Here is a 25,199-nt window from a genome sequence, read left to right on the forward strand (position 1 = left end):
AACCAATTTAAACTAATTAATCATCCGTCTATTTAATAAAGTTTCTAATTATCTATAATTATTACTTACATCATTATTCTATAAAATTTAGATAATCAAAACTACCGTACTCTAAATACTACTATACATCTGATGGCTACCCTGCCATATTGAAATTGATCTTTACAATATATAAAAAATACAACATATCCTACTTTTCTAAATCCTAGGTCTCATATAATATAACTAATGTTATGTCGCTAAACCCTAGATGTAGTAGTACTTTAATTACTAATAAAAACATAAGTCTAGAAAAATTACCGAAAACCGAGATCCAGAATTTGCAGATCAAAAACAGTAGGACTTCGTCGCACTGCCTCCTTCTCCTCTCCTTCCCCTCTCTTTCTTTTTGTGTAGATTTAAATAGCTATTTTGGCTTATTTTCATCCTTTTTATACTGTGTGGGCAGTGGAGGAGGGGGGTGCGGGGGGCTAACCGCCCCCTGAGAGGGTGGGAGAGGGGGCTACCCGTCCTCTCAGTGGAAAGTAAGGGGCGGTACAGCTAGCGGGCGCGGGATGGACCTTACCCGCCCTCTGAGAGGGCGGTAAGGGGTGGCACTGCCACCGTGGTATCCTTATAGCTCTCTGCAGCTCTTTCAGAGGACGTTAGGTGCTTAATTGTGCAAGTATTACCATCAGGGGTCTATTTATTTAAATATTAATGATAATAATATAAAAATAAAAAAAACTCGCATAACTGAGGCCTAGCTTCGCGTAAAAGGAGAAGAATTGAAGACTTCGCCCAGCCTAGGTGAGGCCCAAGCCTAACAATTGGTCCTCCCTTCCCTTCCCTCGGTCAATTAATGACAGGTAATTTTAGTATTACTACTTAATATGCTGATTAATTTGGAGGTACAAATTGCTGCCTAATTTGGTTTGGTTTTCATAATTTTCATGTGTACACATGAATTTGTTTGTGTTAGTTCTGATCGATAGTTTCGTCACAAAAGCAAGCTCAATAGATTTGTTAAGCACCTCTAGTTTTATTCGTTCTTGGCTTCTTGCTCCAAGTCCTGCTATATACGGTATGAGAGCATCTCTAGAGTCTCGCCAATAAGCACTCCATTGGATCGAAGTGCTAAAATGATCAATTTTTTTTTTTATCTCCAGCAGACTAGCTAACTCGCATGCTATTTTGCCAGCCTCGCCATCCGGCTCCTCCCGCACGCCAAACTTAGCGTGTCTCTCCCCCACACCATCCTCCAACCGTCACAACCTAATGCCATCTTAGCCTCCGCATCACTACCAAATCCGTCGAGTCCAAGCTCAAATCAACCAAGCCCAAGCCACGAGAAGTGAAGAAGGAGGCCTCGTGAAGCTTCCCCGAGCTTACCCCGCCAGATTCCCCACTTTTCCCCACCGGATTTCGCGAGCCACCACCATCTTCGCTAACGCTAGTAGGTCATTTTTCCACCTCATCGTCAAGCCACGCCTCCAAGCTCCCCTGTTCAATCCGAGCCCACTATGAGCATCACAAGATCCTCATTGATCTTTAGGGCGTGCTCATTCCTCCTTGGTCCAACACCGGCCCAGCCTTCCACGGGAGGCATGCTTCGCCACCCCGTTGACTGAGCTTCAGTTAGGCCCACTTGGCCGGAACACACTAAATGGGTTTACATGTGCATGTGGAAGCTTGTGGTGCTGCCAGCTCAGCATCCTGACACAGGATCTGCCGCTGTCTTATGCATCTTCTTCCTCTGTTCTCCACTGTTTCGCGTGAGTTGGGAGTGGCGGACAACGCTGATGGGCCCTGGTCCCACCTTCCAAGAGAGCGGCTATCTGAGTCTCGGTGCAAAGTGTTTAGTATATTTTATTAAAATATAGGAGGATAGAATATGGATAATCTGTTAGAGTATGAAAAGACAGAGGGGTGATCTTTTTTAATGATCCTCTTCTGACGTCCACAATCCAGTGAACTTGCATCAAAGATAAGATCACTCTGCACAATCCCTTCTCTGTATGTACCCAACGCATTTGATTTGAAATACTTTCTCATAGCTTCAACTTTTTTATGTTAAATATCCATCCCCATCTCTCTCACCGACGAGGCAATGAAGTCATTACTTATATTCAGTACCACATTGCATCCACAGGTCTGCAGATATAATATATATAGTTGGACCGCAGCGTGCAGGATATATTAGAATACTAGTAGCAGCAAAATTTGTGAAGACTGTCGTGTCCCTAATCTGCATCCTCTTGCTTCTAGATGCCATTGCTAGTTGCACAAACTAATAAACTAGGAAGGCTAAACCGATCCAACATCTGAATTAAGAACATTTTCCTCACAACCACTTAATCCCTACACATGGGGTGGTGGTATTACCAAAACCATTACTATTTAGGTGCCGCGTTTGTCAACTTTGAGAACAATTCTTTTCGTAAGCAGAGTTAGATTCAAGAGACCATTTGCAAAAAAGAGGGGTTGAAATTATGTGCACAAGTTAGAACTTGCAATATTACACAGCTCACGATTGTGATGTTTCCAACATTATGATATTCTAGGGAACTTATTTAGTTGATTCCACTCGGAACCATATCTTCCTTTGGCTTTGTTCTATTAAGTTAACTTTTACATCATCAGCTGTAAAAAGTCAGTACTGTTTATTTTCTATCTACAGTCCTCTGAAGTGATCTTAGCTTCCAGGAACCATCCCATCGCCCCCATCAAAGGACTTCCACGATAGATATCATAGAGAGATGCTTCTGATGATCATGGATGGATTAAGATAGAGCAATTTGCACACAAACAGCGCAGCTGCACATGGAAGCACTTTGTACCAGCATCACCCTGCAGATAGCGGATCAACTAGGTTGTCTTTGTTTCCCTCTATTAGTCTCTAATGATTCAATTAAGGGCTGCTCACAAGTTCCAGGGCGTTTGTCCCATTGTTTATGACTCATCCCGGTAGTGTGCTTCTTAGGGGAGAATAAAATTAGCAATCAGCGTTAGCAGTTACAGTAGTTTTGCTGTGCATGGAGTATCATTTCCAGAAAACATGAGTTAGTTCTTGAAAGGTTTTAAATGGTCCGAGTATTAAGAAGGAGAACATGTCTAGTGCAAACCGTAATTTAGATGCAAAGGTAACTTGTCAAAAGTGCAGAGTAGAGTTTCATTGCTATTGATCCCACCGTTTCCAAATACTTGACATTTTTTTACTTAAGTTTCTCTTCTCAAATACTTTACACTTTAGAACTAGAGTTATATTTTCCCCTGATCATATATCCCTATCAATCACATTCATTTCCCGTAATTTGGCACCTTGTTTTTTGGAATACTAATTGAGGATGTTTTGGTCACTTTGCATCCAAAATACAATTGCCTAGGTATGCATGTTTTATCAAAACTGCCAAGAAATTGGAAACAGGTATAGTATTATTTCATTTTCTCCTAAACTTGATGGATTTCAGGAGCTTCTAACTTTGCCGAAAAATTGGCTTGATTAACATAAAGGGTATAGTACTTTTTTATGGTGGATACTTCTTCATACAATATAGAGTTTTTGCCAATGATTTGATAGTTGATAATATAATGGTCGACTTTTTGCGAAGAAAATAAACGAGTATTAAAGAATGGTTGGTTGAGAATTTTTTGTTATGCAGATGTGTTAGAAGCAAATAAGGATCTAGAGAATAATTACCTCTAAAATTTATGGGATCTCGTCCAACAAAATAAGCTAAGCTTGACTATTTAAACTTGTCACCAGAAAGTCTACCGGCTCTCCCAATTTTGAAACAAAATAAGGCACGAGATGATGTGGCTACTTTTATAGCCACAATCTCAATGGCTTCAATATTGTCATGCAGAGTTATTAAATTCCATATGGTTTCTATCGATCTGGCTCTTTGACAGCTAGCATAATATATAGCACACAAAAGTTAGTCAGCTAGATGATGAAATGAAATCGATATATATTATGAAAATGTCCATGCAGAAGAATGGTTCATTTACTTCTAGAACTTCTTTCCTTTTATATGTTTCAAAAGAAAGAGAAATCCTTTTTGCATAAAACAATAACAACTAAGAGGGGAGCCTTTTTTCAGATCAATATATCACTAATTTTTTGTTGGTGATGTCATGTTCAAACGGAGCAGAGTTTATTGGCCCATGGACAAGTGACAATAATAAACTACTTACGAGTTCCAATAGTAAGAAAAATGTGGATTGGTGCTCTATTGAAAAGTGAAAATCACTCACTGCTCCACTACTAGCGGTGTTGCTTTAGGATTTTAGTAGTTAAGTTCTAAGAAGAGCGCGAAGCATCTCTCAACTGGCCAAGTGCTCTTAATTTACCATTGTGCAAAGTTGAAAAGAAATATATAAATCATGTCATTATCAATAGTTCCAAAGGCATATGTTTCCTGCCATAATGTCATTAGCATGGTAACTAACACTTAATCAGGAGTCATTGACAGGATTGTTTTCTTGTTTATTTCTTTTATGTTTCTCTCTCTACGAACTGCTTTGAAAAAGACTACTTGATGGAAATTTGTTCAAACTTCAAAGGGATGGAGTATTACAAGGTCTTGATTGATTCCAATGCTAGCCTGTGCCGGTGGGATTGATCCACCAAACATAAGATTATGTAATAAAGCTGTACCTTCTTTTTATTTAAAAGTAACATAAGACCAAGCTGACAGTCCACAGAAATATAAAGAAATGCAGAGCCAGAGCATGAGCTGTTCTCTTGCACATGGATTTGTATTGACGTTTGCATTAGTTATTCAGATGTGGCGGGCTCTCTGATAGCAGCCTCACTCCGTCAGCTCCTCTCCGTTACTGATAACTTCTACTGATAGAATTCCTGAAACTGTTTGACTGGCAACTAGAGATAGATTTTAGATCTCGATTCTACTGGGAAATTTTGCCCGTATTTCTCTCAGTGCTCCGATAATATTTTCTCTTAGCCTGACATGATGTTGATAGTGTTCAGAATATGCTAGTACTGAACAGGACAATACCGACTTGAGTGTGCATCTTCTCCTTCAGTGCGTACCAAAGCTCTTACCCAATTTTCAATTTTCAGGGGAAAAGATACGCGAGTGCTGGCAATTGGTAAGCATGAGCCACCTGAAACAAGCAACTCCTGCCTTGAAGAACAGAAATGCATGACCTCTCGAAAGAAATGGAAAGAGGAGAGTAAAAACGCATGAAGACCGGTTGAAGCGCCGTTTGGGAGAGTAGCAGAGGTGGCGACGCGTGTTAACGTTGAAGAATGCTCCTGCACCGTCGTTGTTTATAAATAAAGGTGGTCAGAGTCGTAGAGAAGAGGCCGGGTTCCCCGAAGAAACGTCTCCTCCCTCCCCCTTCAGTTCAACCTCTCTCGGCTTCTCTACCTGCCTCATCCTCTCCATGGCTCTCGACTCTGTTCCTCCTTATCCCAGCGACTTTGGATCCAGCCGGGCTGTCCGAACCCAACAAAGAATCAGGTATGCATAAGCATAGGCGTCGTCAACTTCTGGCGCGAGATTTCCTCAAATTTAGCTTCTAGATTTTGATTCTGTTTCGTAATAAATTGGCAGGAAGGACGAGCGCACCTGGACGACGGATACGTATGCGCCGTACGACGACGGGCACCAGTGGAGGAAGTACGGCGAGAAGAAGCTCTCCAACTCCAACTTCCCAAGGTTTATAGTCCTTCCTGGCTTCATCCCCCTCGCCATACAATTCGTTCCCCAAATTAGTGACCTGAAAGTCCCTTGTCTTGTGCAAAAAGTCCCTTTTTTACTGTTTTCACGGTACAGTTTTAAGAAAATTTTAGGTACTGGCTAGTGAATTTGCAGGACCTGTGTGGTTGGGTGAACCGAGGGTGGTGACCTGAAACCTTTGGAACATAGAAAGGAGTCCTCCCGGTTTTTGATAGAAAGAATTCCTGGCCAAATACATCCATGGCATCTTGGTTTCAAGTAGTGCAAATTAAGATAACGTAGTAGGTACTTCGTTTTTCAGAATGTTAAAATATACTTTATATCTGTAATGTCTGCTTTTGGAATGAGGCGTGTAATGGTCGTTTCATTTCATAGCACAAATCATGACCACTGTAGTACGGGTTGCGCAACTCCTGATATTGTAGTCGGGCACCTCATGTGCTTATCGTGCATTCTTGATTCCCCTTCATCATGTTCATTGTCGCCTAGAAAATGGCAAATCACCAAGGCCCTGCTAGCTTTGGACACTGTAGGTCTGCCGTTCTAAGTGGAGAACAGATCTGAAACTGAAAGTTAATATACCTGTCCATATAGTTAAGCTCCGATTTTTCACATTCCCTACACTTTCCCACTAATAGAAATAAATCTCTTTCTTTTGGTCAAAATATAAAGTTTGTTTGTGCAGCTGGTGGGCCAAATCTTTCATTTTTTATGTCCCAAATCACATTTCCGCTTAGTGCGCCTAACGTTTCTATATCAGGGGACGGCTTGGCCAATGTATTTGGATTTTGCACTATGTTGTGGACATGTCAAATTGTGTGACTGTCTACTAGTCACTCCTTGGTAGAATTGGCAGTGGACAGTTGTCGCCATACCCTTGATTGATTGAAGAAGAAGAAATATCTGCCAACTAAAAATTGTTTTATTACGTAACAACTATAGGAAAAGAAACGGCAATCTTTGTTAGTTGACAACTCAACAAGACAGAACCAAAACTTGTAGAGCGTTACTTCCCATATGAATATACAACTCGCAAGTTGGCCACCTTTATTACCTGTCATTTGCAACTCCTTTGAAATCTAATACTCTACTTCACTAGCATACATACCGACAAAGTTCCCTCATTTGTTTAACACACTTTCTCTCCAATCAAGTTTCCGATTACTAGCATACATACCGACAGTTTCCGCTAAACCTTTTTTACTTTCTTGGAGAGTGATTGGAATGCGGTGCAGACCCTATATATCTTGTTAGCCCATCAAGAGCCTGTAATATTGGGAGCTAATGTTTCTTTTTCTAAAAGGCAGTGGATGCAGTAGATGAAGAGGTCTCAAAAGTGTTTATTGATGCTGTTTCACCTAATTTAGGTAGATTGAACATTGATGGATGGGGAAAGGACCTATTTGATCTTCAGTTCACAAATATTTTCCCCACGTCTTTGACATATGCATCTTAATGCAAAGTCCAGTTCCAGAACTTTTGAGAAGAATAAAACAAGGTGGTACACACTAATGGTGTGAATAAGTCTTTAAAATACGTTCAACCTACCGAAAGGAACGTTAATAGGACTGTGTCGGCTTTACTCACTAAGGTGGGTTAATTAAGTTCTATACATTCTAATAGCAAATTAGTGAAAATATGAGAAATTTCTTTTTGTACTGGTCCTAAGCAGAGCAACACAAACTCCTTGCTGTCACCTTGTGGTGTCCTCTTGCTATTATCATTAGTAGATGAACTGCAAGTACTGATCTCAAAAACCAAAAAAATGGTACGAAATATTTGGATTGTAAAGGGGTTAACCTTGCTGTTGTGAAACCAATGTGTTGCCCTTAAATGCGACTATTGTAAGCTTTTTGTTTAGAGGGAACGACTATTGTAAACTTTTTGGTAAAACTATTTAGATTGTACTTTGCAATTTGGCGAATAATTATTCCCTTTCCATTTAATGAAATTTTTGGTTCATGTCATTCCATTTCCAGGTTCTATTACAGATGCACCTACAAGAACGACATGAAGTGCCGTGCCACAAAACAAGTCCAGCAGAAGGACACCAGTGATCCGCCATTGTTCTCCGTCACTTATTTTAACCATCACACCTGCAGTACCAGCTCAAATCCCATAGGAAGCACTAGAGACATTGCTGCACAGTCATCTTCGAAGAAGGCGGTATCAATCTGCTTCAGCCCGCGCACCACCAGTGAGCAGCCCACATTCCTGACATCCTCGGCTACACCATGGTCGCCGAGCATACATTCTTACAGAGCCAACCAACAGCCTGACAGGAGCGCCTATGCCAACCAGTTCCAGTTGATAAGCACATCGTCTCCCACAAGTAATGGTCCTGTTAAGATGGAGGTAGATGATTTTGCACCAGCAAGCCCTTCATCCAGTGGCACCGGTGCTCTGTCGCGGACATTGCTACCGATCGGCCAGTCTAGATGCATCGAGTACTTCCATTTCTTGTGATGATTTAGAGGCAAGAAGAAGCAGATATGCTAGGAAGCTCGTGGTGCCTGTTTCAAGAGCCAAGTGAAAGTTTTATCTGGAGCTGGAGGCGATATTATATTGCTGTCCCGGCCTTAACCACAGGGACTCAACCTACTGATCCCCATAGAGATATTACTGCCTTATTCCTTACTGATTCAAGCCACATTTTTGTGCTTGAGTAATTTGAAGAATGAGATTAAGTTTCTTTATCGAGTAGAGGATACAAACAAAAGGTTCTTGAGGTTGTACCTATTGTTTGCTTACAGATGATATGCCTAGTCTTGATAGCAGATTCCCCTGGTCACTCTGCTACTACTCGAGTACTGCATGGATTCTACAATCCTTTTCTTTTTCCCTTTTCTTGAGATGTGTACAGGTTGGTTTGTCTTAGTAACAAACACGGTTTAATTCAAGTTTGGTGCTTGAATGTGAATCGATGGCAACTACTAATTGAAGTTTTACTAGTTAAGTGTCTGTGTGTTGCAATAAAAATATAAATTTTGGACGTGGTAACATTAAGCACAAGCACAAATACGGTTTACTTCAAGTTTGGTGCTCGAATGCGAATCGATGGCAACTGCTAATTGAAGCTTAACTAGCTAAGTGACCCTGCGCTACAATGACAATACAGATATTGGATACGGTAACCTGCTTACACCTGCACGTGAGGCCTGGCGCATGGAGTTCGGTCAGTGTCGCCGTGGGCTGGTAGATGCGGTTGGCTTTGGTAAGTGGGCCTTGGAGTGTTCTCCTGGACTGGGCTTCTGGGTTTCCGATTTTATTGCCTTTCGTGTAAGACTAGACAACAGAACGAGCGCGCACATGCTCAGAGAGTGTGGCCCACTACGGGTTCTTATCAGTCGACTAAAACTTTTAGTTCTAGGCTTCCGTATGCATTACAAAATTACATACACAATCCAAAAATTTGGGACTGAGGGAGCTTTATTAGTTAAGGAGTAATGTCATTGCAAATCAGTACTGCTATAAAATACTTTTATTCTTGTGGCAATTTGACTTTTTCACTTTTCGAGATGGAAAGTCTTTGTCTATAGGCATCACTTCGGTAAGCAAAATTTACTTAAGTTAGACACATCATAGTAGTATAGCAGAAATTGATCAACATGAGAAATGATTGAAACTTTCCTGGTGCAAGGAAATTGTCGGAGTGTTGTAGATCAGACTGATATGAAGATCAGTTTGAGTCTAAAACTCTGGATTTGTTCACTGCCTGAAAGCAATCGAATCAAAATATTCAATAAGAGCGTACGAGGGGTGCAAGGGCCCGTGTACGAGTGCGCACAAGCTCAGAGCATGACCCACTACAGGTTCTTTTTAGTAAACTATTTTTTTTCTAGGCTTCCGTGTGCATTAAAAATATTACATACATAATCCAAAAAATTGGGAGACGTAATGAAATACTCTATCCGTTCAGAAATAGCATACGTATTATTTTAAAAAAGTCAAACTTTATGTATTTTGACTAGCATTTAATCAAATTATAAGAATATCTAGTGTATAAAAATTATACAACTAGATTCACAATTCAAAATAATTTCACATTATATATGTTTTGATAAGTGGATTCACAATGGCTACGGAACCACTGGGGTGTGAGCTATCACAGACGGTTGATAAGTGGATTTATCACAGTCAATTATAAAATGAAAACCACTTTTCGGCGCTGAAAAATCCAAAAAGAAAATGGCACCCGGACCACCCCTTGGTTAACTACACGTTTTTTTGTCAAGTCAAGAGTCAAGCAATTTTAAAGACACTATGGTTTATGAGGATCAAATCCGCGACTTCCCACTCCGCGTGAAGCAACCTTAACATCCCACCTACCAATGATTGTTTATAGTAATGGGATACTTTTCCCTTTCTAATCCTTGTTGTTTTGAAATTTTAATGATTATTTGAGCATCTAAATGATTTTAAATAATGAAAAGATTATCAACTATAAAGTTATAGATCTCTTTGAGAGCTATAATTTTTATATAAATATTTTCTTCGTCGACCCTGTAAATTTTCAAATATTGCATTACAAACATTCAAATTGATACTCATTTCACTAGTTTCATCGCGAACCAACTTGCATATGTCGTCATTTCACTATGTAATTTCTGCCGTTAGAGCTGATCCTTTATCTAACCTTTATTTTTTACTATTTTAGACATGAAAATAATGAAAAGATTATCAACTATAAAGTTATAAATCTCTTTAAGAGCTACAATTTTTATATAGATATTTTCTTCGTCGACCCTGTAATTTTTCAAATATTGCACTACAAACATGCAAATCGATACTCATTTCACTAGTTTCATCGTGAACCAACTTGCATATGTCGTCATTTCACTATGTAATTTCTGCCGTTAGAGCTGATCCTTTATCTAACCTTTATTTTTTACCATTTCAGACATGGAAATGAGTTGACCCCATGAAAGTCAGAGAGTAGCTTCAATGAGTGCATTTAATATATACAATATATTAAAAAACTTTTACTACTTAAACATTGCATATATATTATCATTGCACTTAAGTGCTAGGTACTCCGATGAGTTGACCATGACAAAAGGAGTATATCAGGATAAGTTATAGATGTAAAATTGGTTGTTAAACAAATTAGGGCACACAAATGATTCAAATAATAAATATGTCAACTATAAAGTTGCATCGAGAGCAATAATTTTATATAGAAATAGTCTCCATCCTCTACTCTGTATGAGAAAAGTTATGATTCAGAAGATCTCACTATAAATTTGAGAAAAAAAGGGTATCCATCCGACGCATGTCTGCCAGGCAACAGTTGGTGAGAGCTATACAACATAATTTAGAAAATATAATACAGAAGTTTTGAAAATCCATAATTAAAAATTTTGGAAGGCCAACCTAGCACTTCTAAATATCTTAACTGTAATTTATTTTGGAAGGCCAACCTAGCACTTCTAAATATCTTAACTGTAATTTACAAATAATTTTGTCAGACCTAAGCAGCATTTCTAAAAAAAGGAGCTAATGCAAAAAAATGAAAGAAATTTCAAACTTCATGATTTCTTACCAAGTACAAACAACTAGTCTTACAATATGTGGATTTTGTGATACACACATGGCATAATAATTTTTGGATTCGTATTTCAAAGTACTTCCCTAGATCATTATTTTGTTATAAGAAACAACATGCTACATGAGAAATTAATGGTAAAATGGTGAGTCAAATCGCACCTTAGAGTAATAGTTTGATTGATGGGAACCATACACACTATACGTCTACACTGAAGAAGCAAATGAAATGGGACCTTCAATTTCTGAGAGCCAAATAGTTTTTTTTCCTCGATAAAGTGCTTGGTATGTATTTCATTAAGAGAAGTCAGAGTATTTACAACGATCGATGGACGCGATCTAACATTGGCGATATACCCTTTAGACAATCACTAATTAGGATTAGATCCGTGAGTTTTACGGATAATGATTCATGAGGGATTAGGACCCTAATGTGCTTTCAACGTAAGAGCTTATTAGTACGGTCTGTATAAGTGGTGGTGTGAGGTTGTGGGCATGATCAATTCCATCACTTAAAACCCTAGCCGCCACCTCTACCCGATCTCCCCATGAATCCCTAACCGGACGCGCAATGCTAGCACATTGGCGCACGATGTTTTACCTTCATACGTGTGAATACAGTAGATACGCTACTGCTTTTGTTGCGGTGATGATCCGTGACAAGAACACGAGGAGAAGACATTTGGTTCGTGACGGAGCGACTACTTCTTTTACACTGACGCACATAACATTGGATCGGTCTACTCCAATACTTTTTTTCGCTGCACTGCATATCTAGTGGTAACGATTTATGATTCTTTACTCATATAATTTCCTATATAAATGCGATATAATTTTTTATTCGCCCTAGTGTAGGTAACCATTCCCAAACGCCTGAAACACTAGAGGACTAAACACAACTACGAAACAAAACGCAAAAACATGCACAACATACACGACGCAATCACGCAACCAAGCTAATTAAGGTCAAGCTAGCCTACCACACGACACACCGAACCTACAACCTGGAATAGTTTGACACTGCATATATTATTTTTAAGATGTATATACTACTTTCTAAATATTTATTAAAGGGAAGTATGTATATCTGAAAGTAAAAAAAAAACTATATGCACGTATCAGCGGCGGAGCCAGAGCTGTATGGCAGGGGGGCCGGACAGAGGAGCGGTGGCGCTCAGGGTACTGTTTATGTCCCAGCTACTGTTCACGCAAGACAGTGAGCTGAAAGGCAAGAGACCGGAGCCCAGGTTGGCTGAAGCCTGGCTTCGCCCTGGTACGTATGTATGCGGAGATCTTCTCCGATAACACAATTGGGGCCTACATGCTTTTTATACCGGTTGCAGTTGTTTTTTCGAGTTATTTTCACGATGCATTACCATTGACCAAGCTAGACTAGGTTCAGAAGAACATATATACATGCATCCGCCTAGGCTATCCTTAGGTCTTGAATCGTGCTGCAGTTCATGCATGGTTAGGGATGGTAATTTATTCCGATTATTCATTTACTCAAGGATAAATACCTGGATAGCGTAGGATATAAGTAGTATTTGATACCCACAGTATATTCGTAGATGAAAAATACTACCCGACGAGTACAGGCATGGGTAAGATATGCCCATACCCGCGAAACCTAATACCCGTATAGCTCACTGACAGGTAGGTCCCAACTCTCCAAACTCTTATCTCTTTTCCTCATCTCATCCCTTTCTTAGCCCAGCTGCCACATGCACACACGCCACAGTCCATGCCCCTGCAACACCACGCGCCTCCCGCCGCCTCCCACACCCCCACTACTACAGAATGGGTCAAAAGTAGCGGCTCATCAGTGTCGGTTCAGCCGTAATCGTGACAGAAAGTGTATCAATGTCAGTTCTTAATTTCACGCATGCGAACAATGTGTGAGGCGCTAAGAACCGGCACTGATATGTCAATATCGGTTCCAACCACGAACTGGCACTGAAACGGGCACTAATAAGTGTTTGGACCCGAAATTTTCATCCATTACAATTTTGGCTCAAGTCTCCATGCTCACGTCCAGCTCCGCTCCTAATTCCTTATCTCTTTCCTTCACCACACACATACCTCTCACTCTCCCTTATCTTCCTCCCTCCCCGGGCTCGCTCTCTCTTCCTCCCTCCCGGCCTTGGCCGCCATCCCTCCCTACCCGGGCTCCCTCACTCTTCCTCCCTCCCTCCCCGTGCTCCCGGCCCCGGCCGTCGTCCCTCCCTCCCCAGGCTCGTGCTACTAGATCCAATAGTGGGTGCCTCGTGCTCCTAGATCTCGTGTTGTGCCAGCAATGGCGACGCGGCCGGCTTCGCGGCAGTGGAAGGCGGGGTCCCCATCGCCGGGGATGGGGGCAAAGGGTTTGCATCAGCAGCCGCCGCAATCGGGCTCACCGACGTCGACCACCACGACGACCACGTCCTCATCGTGACTCACACCAGAGCTCTCGCTCGATGGGCCAGTGTCCCTGCTGTTCGCAGGGTTGGACGACAACCCGGTGCCCAAGGAGAATGTCACCGTCACAGTCCGCTTCCGATCGCTCAGGTTCAGCTCGCTTTGGGTTCTGAGTGGTGATTAAACTGTTTGGGTGGTTTCACAAAATGTGGACTCATTTGGGGATTTGGTTTCGCTTGTGAAGCCCAGGGGAGATTCGGCAGGGGGAGGAGGTCGTGTGGTATGCGGACGGGGACACGGTTGTGCGGAGCGAGTAGAACTCCAACGTTGGCTATTGTCGGAGGATGAACTCCTGTCGCAGGGATCCCGAGAGACCCCCTTTTTAGAGATTCGGCCGGGGGGATGATCCTGAGCGAGCTTGTTTGGGAAATAAGCGGGAAACGGAAATAAATGCGGTGGCTGGTGGGAGATGATCATCCTAGTGCGAGAAAGATGGGTGCACCGGAGTTTAGACAGGTTCGGGCCGCACGGGGGTGTAACACCCTACTCCTGTGTGAGTGCTATATCTATCCTCGAAGGGAATTCTTCAAGGATATATCTGATTACAAGAGAGAGCAGCTTACAGAGAGCTTGAGGCTCTCATGTTCTAGCTTGGCTTGAATTGGTTCAAGCGTCTGCGTCCTCTTTCTTTTTCCACACACACTTTTACGTGTTCTCCATCCTTTCCTTTTATAGGCGCGCCGACCTCGACATATCCTGAATGGGAAAGAGGGGGTGCGAGTGCCAAGGTGCCACGGAGAAAGGCGTCATCATTCCGTCTTGGCGAAGTGACAGGGGCGGTAGAAAAATGCGGCGCGCATCCGACCACCCGCCACTGTGGAAGCCCTCGGGCGCCATAAAAGGGGGCCCACCGGGCAGCCTCAGAGGTGCCCGGTGCGCCCACCCTGTCTTGTCTTTCTGCCAGGGCAGGGTGGCAGGCGGAGCGCTTCGATTCTGGCAACGTTATCCCGAGGCACTCGGATGAAACGGGACGGGACCCGTGCATTTAATGGACCCACGCCCCCCTGCCAGTGCATGGCAGGGTCTGACACTGGGGCGTGGGCAGCTGAGAATGTCAGGATGTCAGGATGTCAGGCCGCGCGTGCCTATCAAATGCGGCATTGGGCCTTTGACTGGCTGACTCCCCGACGATGGGACCCTTCGGGTCGTCAGACGGTCTTGCGCGAACCTTCGGGGAACCGAGTCCTCGGGGGCTGCCACGTGCAGCCCCGAGCACTCTCTCCCGAGCACTTCGGTGGGACCTTCGGGGAACCGAGTCCTCGGGGGCTGCCACGTGCAGCCCCGAGCACTCTCTCCCGAGTACTTGGGTGAGACCTTCGGGGCACCGAGTCCTCGGGGGCTGCCACGTGCAGCCCCGAGCACTCTCTCCCGAGGACTTGGGTGAGACCTTCGGGGAACCGAGTCCTCGGGGGCTGCCACGTGCAGCCCCGAGAACTCTCTCCCGAGCACTTCGGTGAGACCTTCGGGGAACCGAGTCCTCGGGGGCTGCCACGTGCAGCCCCGAGCACTCTCTCCCGAGCACTTCGGTGGGACCTTCGAGGAACCGAGTCCTCGGGGGCTGCCACGTGCAGCCCCGAGCACTCTCTCCCGAGCACTTCGGTGAGACCTTCGGGGAACCGAGTCCTCGGGGGCTGCCACGTGCAGCCCCGAGCACTCTCTCCCGAGCACTTCGGTGGGACCTTCGGGGAACCGAGTCCTCGGGGGCTGCCACGTGCAGCCCCGAGCACTCTCTCCCGAGTACTTGGGTGAGACCTTCAGGGCACCGAGTCCTCGGGGGCTGCCACGTGCAGCCCCGAGCACTCTCTCCCGAGTACTTGGGTGAGACCTTCGGGGAACCGAGTCCTCGGGGGCTGCCACGTGCAGCCCCGAGCACTTCGGTGAGACCTTCGGGGAACCGAGACCTTCGGGGAACCGATTCCTCGGGGGCTGCCACGTGCAGCCCCGAGCACTCTCTCCCGAGCACTTCGGTGTTTGGATCATCGGGGGACTACAGTACTCGGGGGTAAGTGAGAAACCTTCCGAGCACTTTCTTCCCGGTACTTGGACTCTGCGGATCATCGGGGAACTGGGGTGCTTGGGAGCCTAGAGGCCACGGCCCCGAGCACCTTCCCCCGGAACTTAGTTTCTTCTTATCCAGCAGGGTGGATCTCGCGGGATGGTGACATGTGGCGGATGGCCGGCCCGGTCTCTGGAACCAGGGACCCCTGGTTCCTAATACACCGACAGCTATGCTTACAGTATGTGCGTGATTTGGTGTTGCATTTGTAGTTGGATACTTTGGATTGCTTGGTTGTTGTGGCACTGTCAGACTGCTTCGTCATTAGCTCAAAAGCTTTGCTCTTGGCATATGCAAAATTTGCTGTCTCTTATTCGAGATTATCAGTTTTCTCATAAAGCAGGAGCGATTTGAGTGGGGTTTAAGGAGGCGTGTAATTCAGCAATGCAAGGAATACACTGATTGTATGGATTTGTATGATGAGATAGTTGATTTGTTCTTGTATTGATTTGGATGATGAGATTGTATGAATTGGGATGATGAGATAGTTGATCTGTTCACTGCCTGCGGCGGCGCGTCGAGCGTCGAGTGGCAACCGAGTCAGCTCGTTTATTTTTTGGGCTCCCGGAACCTTTTCAGTACCAGTTGGAGCCTCCAACCGACAGTGAAAATAAGTTTTAGTGCCGGTTCCAGACCCGGCACTAATAGTCGTAGACTATCAGTGCTGAGTAATCGTACCGGTTCAAAAACCGGCACTGATGATATTTTTGAACCGACACTAATGTGTCTTTCTGTAGTGCCCCCCCCCCGCCTACGCCCCCCGTCGCCTCTCGCATCATGCGCGCTCGCCACCGCCAAAGCCTAGCACCTCCAACTCTTAGCCCGCCGCCAACACCTAGCACCTCATATGAGTGTAAATGACCGGTAGGTAAATAGGTATACCCACAGACAATGAGTTTAGTGCCCGTTCAGATATACCCATAAAAATTGGTAAGTACGAATATAAATAAGCACTACTCGTACATGCTATACTAGATTATCATCCCTATACATAGCGATCGGTCTCACTCTCACATGTGAATGCACGATGCACCACGACGAGAGCACACAGACATAGTAGTGGACGATATAAACTAAACAATACTACAAGTAGCTTATCTGCGACCAGCTAGCTACTTATAGGTCTGCTCCACCATCAATTGAAGAAAGCTTTATGTATCACAGTATCAGATGTGCACATGAACTTCCCTTTCAAATTATAGGCAACAACTTGGAGTCTCATATGTCAATTCACAGAAAATCAACACTACTTGAAAAAAATATATAAGTGACGGATAATAACCACCATACATGATAGGTCTCACAACCGATATTCCAAACGCGTCATTAATAACCAGTTATAAATAACGGGTGAAGATCCATCACCAATAAGATTATTGGTGACGGGTCAAAACTTAATCAGTCACTAATGAAGATTATAAGTGAATGGTCTTAGTTATGATCCGTCACTTATGACTGATGAACGAATTTTCATATTTTTTGGACATGAAAAAAGTAAAAAAAAAATCACCCGAGCCAACCCAACTTAAGGTCATCACCACTCGCCACGTGTCCTTTGCTATTTTTCAAGCTGTTTTCATAGTGTGCGAAAACATGGGAATCTAACTCGCGACCTACCCTCACGCGCGTAGCTGCCTTACCATCTCACCCTTGTGTGCGTTCTGAAGGGAATTGGATATTTTATCCTTTTAATATTTTTGCCGAAAGTCATAAGTGACGGGTCATAACTATGACCCGTTAGTTAAGACTTGTGACCCGTTATTAATATTCATTGTATAATAAACACACAAACCATTTGAGCTAGAGTGCCTTCAGTTAAACGTGCATAACTTTTGCATACGGACTTCGACTTTGACGTTTTTTTTTACTTTACGAACATCTACAGAAAAAATTACATCCATTTTCGACTGACAAAGTTGGTTTCAACGAATTTTTTGAGGCCAAAACGACTTGCAAGATTGAGTTCTTGCATCCAGAAGTTTCTGCACTATTTTTAGAACGCTCGTTTCTGTCCATAGTCACCACCCCTTACACCAAATTTGAGCAGACATGTATAATGATTCTTATTCTAGTGTTGCTGAGGTGAGAAAAACTAAGAGAAAAATAAAAAAATTGTGAATATACTACTATAAATCAAATTGCTTTAGAAAAATAATATTTGTTTTTACCATTATACTACACATTTTATGGTCTGTTGTATACAGGAAATATACATTATTTCATCAAACTGATTGACTAATACATCTAATGATTGACTAATTAAGATTCCTTCATATGTTCTGTTTTATCAAACTGGTCATTAGTGATAGGTAAAAATTTGACCTATCACTAATGACTCTCTAGCATGACTCGTCACTGATGAGTTAGTCATTAGTAACGGGTCACAATTTAATCTATTACTTATAACTGATCTAGGATGATCCATCACTGATAACGAGTTAAAAGTGATAGGTCACAATTTGATCTGTCACTTATGATTAGATTAGGCAGACCCGTCATTGATGATGAGTAATGGGTGATAGATCATAACTACGACCGATCAATCCGTCACTAATTTTATATCTCTTTTATCTATTTTTGAGATAGTGCAAGCACGCAATTACTTTCTGACACAACAAAACAAGAAGAACCGAACAACGTTGAAGCTGCTTGGGCAAGCAAAGAAGACACTACTTGGAATGAAATGTTACACAAATTAAGAGTATCCATGTGGAAAAGAAAGGCAGAGAATTTTTTAAAAAATATATATATCCTAATAGTGTTAAATGGAATCTGCAAGGCAGGTACAAGAGTGCGGTACTGGTCAGCCTCTTTACAGAAAGTAAAGTTATACTATGCGCACTACTGCGTGTGGAAAATTAAACAAGTGCACATTATAAAGAGACAAACGGCAGCAACATGGTTAGAGATAAAGGAAAATTAAAGGGTGAATGCAAATCTAGCGACGATCCTGCGGGAGTTAATTAATTAGAGAGTCAATTGTACCGGTCGCCCTTTCTCCCTCTTCACTTACGTTGCCATGCTGACGAGTTAGTGTTACGTTGGCATTACGATCAGTGCCCTTTAATTTCCACGTCACAATCCTTTCTAGCTTAGCAAGAGGAGGTGATATTCCATGTGTGAGAACCGAGGCGTTGCTCAGTTGCCAGCAGGCGCATGCTGTCCAACATCCTTCCTTTACAGTGAATAAGGCTGAGAATATGAGAGAGAGAGAGAGCAACCAAAGACAAAGACAAAAATACAAGAACAGGAGATTTACTCTGTCCAGGTAGCTAGCTTGGTGGCTCCCGCTCAAATCAATTGTCTTTCAACTTGTGGTCGGAGGCTTAAACGTAATTAGGTCAAAACCAAACATGTTGAACTCATTCTACACTTAGAGTACTTCGATTTGGTCGATTCTTTGTTGATTGGAGATTCGAATTTGAGGGAGTTTGTGTGAAATTTGGGTTGCATTCGATTTAGAGGTGTGCAGTCTTGGCACCCAGATGATTAGTTTGAGTGGTACAATGTTCTTGGATTGTTACGAAATTTGGCATGATGTTGAGGACTCATTGAGCTAATATTCTAACAAGTTTCACACAATTTGGGTCAGTACTTTACATAACAAGAAATGAAAACCGAAGTGGACAGATTCAAGCCATATCTATATATGCCTTAGTTATTAGCTAATTTTTTATCTCTTGATAAGACTAGTGGTGGTTGTTGATGGTTCTGCTTGGTTTTGCTGTTTACTACTACAGAAAGAGTCATTAGTGCTAGCTAAAAAATGATATTAATGATGGTTTTTGAACCGATATTGGTTACTCGGTACTGATAGTCCGTGATTTTCAGTGCTAGTTTATGAACAGACACTGATAATGAGTATCAGTGTCAGTCCATAACACGGAACCAACTATCAGTATCGGTTTGTGGGACAAGCCAACAATGATACGATGACTATCAGTACCGGCTTTTTATCATGAGCGGGTACTGATGGCCCCTCCTACATATTCTACAACGCATGCGCCTTTCTAGCCATGCTGGTGCCATGACTTGGATTGGCCCAATTATTCATGCACAGTCCATCGGCCCTACTATCATATATACAAAACAAAGAAAAATGAGACAAGCATATATATTTCAGTTCATTGCATTGGTAATATGAATTCTCAGTATATTAAAAGATATATCGTATATACATATGTCATACAACAAAATGAGCATATACAGCTCAAAATAAAAAAAAATCCTAGAAACAATCAGCCATGTATAAAATAGAAATTCTAGCTACTGCTATCCATCTAACATATATTTGTCTTCTTGCCTCAGGTGATATCCCACTTTAAGAAAATATTCAATCGGCCCTTTGGACCTGCAATGACAATAGTCACTTTGTAAATACTACAAGCTACAAAGATAATTATTACTTGTAGGTATTCAACTACAAAGTGAACAAAATAGATTCGAAGTACTGAAATTTTAATTGTTACTTGTGAGATCCAGAACACATTCATCCATTATATATGTCTATTATCATGAACTAGAATGAATAACATTATATGTGCTATTGTCATGAACTAGCGAAAACAGAATTCAGCTGGAAAGCAGAGTTCCACATTGCGAGGATGCTAGAGTAACAACGGAGATTGGATTATAGGATTAGCCCATACTCGTATGTTAGCTATGAGAGCAGTATGGTGTTATACTCAAAAAGAGTCTTAAATGCCACGAGTAAGACTCATTTGGCTATTGGCAAAACGAAACATTGCACAAACTCATTGCTTGATCAAATTTGGTAACAGATCTATTAATATTTAATTCTCAACTCCAAATTTCAAATGACAAACTGAGATTATAGGTGTGTAATCTACATTCAAGTGGAGCACATTATGTGGACCAGGACTAAAGTTTCAGGTTGCACAGTATCAAGGAGGGGATTGCATATCTTCATATAATAGAAAGCATGGAACTCATACCAGTTCACACTTGTAATGCTGTAACTAGTTCTGCATAGTTGCATAAGCCTCACTCTGCATAAGAAATGAAGTTGGGTCTGAGTGATTACTACAATTGAGATAAGGTCATAGATAAATAAGTAGTTTTCCATGATATCTAGATCCAGTCATGTCAACACAATTGCTCAATTAAATATATGCAACAATAAACTGGGTGTTTGTGGAGTAATCTATAAGCATGAAAACTAGAGCTATGAGGAAACAAAGATTTATTTGTAGATTTGTTTGCTGCTAAATCTTTAGTCTCTAAATGTTCTATGAACCTATGTGAAAAAATTGTTGAACCATGTATGTAATGGAACCAGGTATGTAGAAAAGGTTATAATAATGGTTTCAGTAATTATTCACAATGGTCGTGTACAGAAAATAAACATAACATGGAAATGCACATAATTTTCAATATAGTACTTATCCTTTGGCTGAGAGTTGTTTCCAGCTCTATGATTTCTAGAGAAACTTCACTCCATCTCTGAATTAAGAAAAATAGTACGAATCAAAGGAAGTTAGGGATTGTGGATCTGCATGATTTTATTGCTCCTCTGCAACACCACCATAGAATACCAGAGCCAGTACATCGATTCGCTCCGCAAGGCCACCGTGATCACTCTATGATTTGTTGAACAAAATCAGAAATTAGGGATAAAAGATAAACCGAAATATGAATGAAATTAACAGAAATCAATAAGGGATGCAAAGAGCATTTAGCGATTAGGGATAAGCCTGATGGGAGGCTCGCAAATTAGTAACTAACTAAGACCACATATGATGGAGGAGGGCAGGAGATGATACCTCAGGAAGGCACCGTTGACCGAAGGTGTATGGCTGCGTTGATTGGAGGGGGAGGACGGGGATTTCCTTTGGGTCCAGGTGCCCCCTCCCCTGTGCTTGCCATTCCCAGATCTGAAGAACACGCCGCTAGGGTTGAGTGTGCCACAGTGAGGGCGGCGCTAACGGAACTTGAAGGCGATGGCTACGCTAATGGGATGGAGAGACTACAAGCTCCTTCAGATCTGGCCAACACATCCCTCATTCTCACCACTACCCAATCTAGTGGAGCTCAACGCCTGGGTGGAAAGGGTCGATGAGGGGACGATGGTGGAGAGAGAGCGGATTAAAGGAGCGAGCGGGGATAGGGAAAAACCCTAGGCGCTTCTGTGAGGGAGGAGGTTGCCGCAGGCCTTGTGTTGGTGGGGGGAGGAAGGTGGAATGACAGGGGAAGTTATCTTGCGAGGAGGTCCCGAGGTGGAGTGTGTGATGGTTTGACAAGTTTTGAATCGGTATTGATAAAAAGTATCAGTGTCGAATCATAGTTACCAGTCGACACTGAAGTATCAGTGTCAATTTGTGCCAAGAGCTGACACTGATACTGAGTATTAGTGTCGCTTCAACCCGGCTCAATCATTGATCGAGTGCGGGATGTTACGAACCGGTACAGATACTTTATCAATGCCGGTTCTGACCTAGCCGGCACTGATGATCCAACGCGGATGACTAGTTCTGTTGTAGTGGTTGTAATGTAATGTTAGGTTTTTGCTGTATAGTGCCTTGTAAAAATGCTCTCTTCTCAATGGAAAATGTGCTCAGGAACGTTCTGAAAAAGCTATCCGTGTGTAAAACCGCTCTGTTGCCCACAGATATGCTAATTAAGGAAGCTAGAAAACTATTCGTGTGTAAATTGACAGGGCTCACTGCGGTATGTCATGCAATGCGGCAAGGAGCAATACTGGCACGCGTGACAGAATGGGCCGCTTGCTAGTATAATCTAGTACATAATGCAGCTAGTTAAATATAGTACGGAGCAAGTTGCTATTATTTGATCGATCTCACGTAGCTTTCTCCAAACGTCTATCATGATGTGCTCCTTATTATGTTTTACATTCCAACCTGATCAGACGAGAATGTTAGAATGTTAAAAATCTATTATCGTCACACGTGTTTAATTATAATCTTTACTCCCACTGCTGATTTATATCTGATGATTGAGAATATTATTAATCCCAAGGGGCTGCATCGATGGTTGCTGAGATTAATACAAGTAGTTTATGGTTCCTGCTTCATGTCTGCTTCTGAAATCTGAATACTGAACCGTAATTTGGCTGATTGCTCCGTGATCGGGGTGAGCTTCGATCCGTTACATCGTAGTCTCCATTTCGTTCCGTGTCTACTCCAATCGTCGTCAGCACTGACGAAGGGAAGAAAAACCTTTTGTTACGACTGAACTTCTATGTACGTAGTAATTAATATATCTGAAGAAAAAGTGCCAGAGCTTCCAAGCATCTTCTTGGGTTAGTGCCCAGCTCGAGCTCCACACGCTCTGGTCCAGGCACACCGCGTATATATAGCACACGCACCTAGCTTCATCAGTTACCACAAACACACAGGCACACACATCCATATCCAACAACCGAAGAAGATACTCCTTACGCCATATATACAGCTAGCGAGGAGCGATCTATAGCTGAAGCAACAGCACAGATCGAAACTTTGTTAATGGCTTCTTGCCTGCCGGATGATCGCGAGGGCGCGGTGAGGGAGGTGGCGCAGGTGTACGAGCTCATCAAGATCCACCAGCCTCTCCTCTTCCTCCAGTATTCCTCTCAGCCGCCGTCGACGACGACCCAGCTGGCGCAGAGCCTGCTCAGCGAGGCGCTGCGAGCCCTCAGCGTTGCCCTCTCCGTCATGAAGCAGCAGCAACCTGGTCCCGCGACACCAAGCGTCAAATCCGAGCCTCAACTCTCATCGCCCAGCCCTGTAGCAGCCGATCCCGATGCAATTACGACTACGGCGAGAAGAGGCAAAAGAAGAAGGTGCGTGCGCGATGGAGTGGGCATTTTAATTATCTTTTTATCATTTTGTACAGTTAGTAATCTATCTCTTCGATTCACGTAAGATCTTTACTGATCGTTGTTTGCGATTGTACTATTCCAGATCAGTAATATTGAGTCGGAAGAACTCATGGGTCAACTTAACCACCGTGCCCTACGAGGACGGCTACGAGTGGAGAAAATATGGCGAGAAGAAGATCAACGGCACCCACTTCACAAGGTCGGTCGTTATTTGCTTTCTTACTCTTCAATGGTGCTCAAGTGAGTTATGCCAAGTATTGAAATCTTGTTATTACGTCCTGCAGGAGCTACTTCAGGTGCACCTACAAGGATGACACTGGTTGCCAGGCCACAAAGCATATCCAGCAAAAGGACAACAGTGACCCACCTGTGTTTGAAGTCACCTACAACAACGACCACACTTGCAACTGCACTAGGACCACAGCTACTGCTAAGAAAAACAGCAGCAGCAGTAGCAGTAACAATCTTGCATTTCTAGGTCATTCCATGATCAAGCAAGAATCACCAGTGCTGCCTCCTCTAGTCGAGGCTTCTGCCATTATTCCTTTGGATCAACCGCCATGCCAAGAGCCGTTTCCTATCAGTAGCCAGCAGTTCTATGGCACTGTCAGTGAGTATCATGCTGCCGGTATCCCCTCGACGACAAGCACCAATAGTTCATGCATCTCCGGGGTGTCCTGCGATGACTACTATTCTGGGGACATGGGGCAGATGACGATGGAACCAGCGGGAGATAATGACCCTCTCCACGATCTCGAGCTTTTCCTCATGTGCGATAGCTTCACGTACTACTAGCTAGCAGTAGCTACAACACACACAAGTGCCAACGCATTTTTCAATAGAGAGAAATTCCGGTGAAGTATGAATTATCTCTTCTCTTTTTGGCTTGACATGCCCTGAAAATTAGCCTGAAATATGAATGATCTCCTCTGTTTGGCTTGAGGTGTACAGAAAAGTATAATGTAATATGAATGATCCTGCAGTGTGAGATTAGTAGATTTAGTTATCCCGGCCTGTTGTCTAGAAGAGATTTGTTTGCACTTCCTCTCTTCCTTCGAAAAGGAAAAAAAAATAATGGGTTTACATGGGTTGTATATATCTGGCAAAGAATCCAAAGAATCTATAGTTTCCTTGACAGATCAGCGAATTAGCATGAACAAGGGTGACTAAGAAGAATTATAATTTAGGATTTTCTACTAATTTACCAGTTCAGGTGTATTGCCTTTTCTTTATTTTTCCAATTAAAAATTACAAATGTTAAAGAAGTGGGAGGGGGCAAGGATTTTCTACTAATTTACCACTCTAGTTTTGGTTTTTTTAGGGCAATGGTTTTGGTTCACCAAGCATCTCTGTCTCCTACTCTACTTCCATACCTCTCTCCTCTTGCAAACCCCCAAAACAAAAGTTTTGAACTGTTTTTTTAATTCTCAATGTCATGTGTGCACCGCTTGTGGAAATCCTACAAACTATAGAGAGAGAAACAAACGGCAAATTAAAAAGATGGAAAATGCCAAGAGCAGATCTAGCCAAGGATCGTCGTTGCATTGGATGTGATTGGAGCTGCATACTTTAAGCGCGCATAAGCATGCATGCACCATCTGATGTCAACATTAAG

The 25,199-nt window shown here is 42.7% G+C and overlaps 2 protein-coding genes across 2 annotated transcripts; both read left to right on the plus strand.

The window, feature by feature from the left end:
- Positions 1-5,296: 5,296 nt before the first annotated feature.
- On the plus strand, positions 5,297-8,687 carry LOC133906690 (probable WRKY transcription factor 41). Its single transcript, XM_062348662.1, has 3 exons — positions 5,297-5,468; positions 5,562-5,666; positions 7,667-8,687. Exons 1-3 carry the CDS (start codon positions 5,392-5,394, stop codon positions 8,151-8,153), a joined length of 669 nt encoding a protein of 222 aa, XP_062204646.1. The 5' UTR covers positions 5,297-5,391; the 3' UTR covers positions 8,154-8,687.
- Positions 8,688-23,112: 14,425 nt separating this feature from the next.
- Positions 23,113-24,590, plus strand: LOC133906482 (probable WRKY transcription factor 62). Its single transcript, XM_062348407.1, has 3 exons — positions 23,113-23,545; positions 23,667-23,783; positions 23,869-24,590. Exons 1-3 carry the CDS (start codon positions 23,229-23,231, stop codon positions 24,377-24,379), a joined length of 945 nt encoding a protein of 314 aa, XP_062204391.1. The 5' UTR covers positions 23,113-23,228; the 3' UTR covers positions 24,380-24,590.
- Positions 24,591-25,199: the final 609 nt, after the last annotated feature.

Source organism: Phragmites australis, chromosome 23, assembly GCF_958298935.1.
Source record: "Phragmites australis chromosome 23, lpPhrAust1.1, whole genome shotgun sequence".
In the NCBI taxonomy this organism is placed as follows: Eukaryota; Viridiplantae; Streptophyta; class Magnoliopsida; order Poales; family Poaceae; genus Phragmites; species Phragmites australis.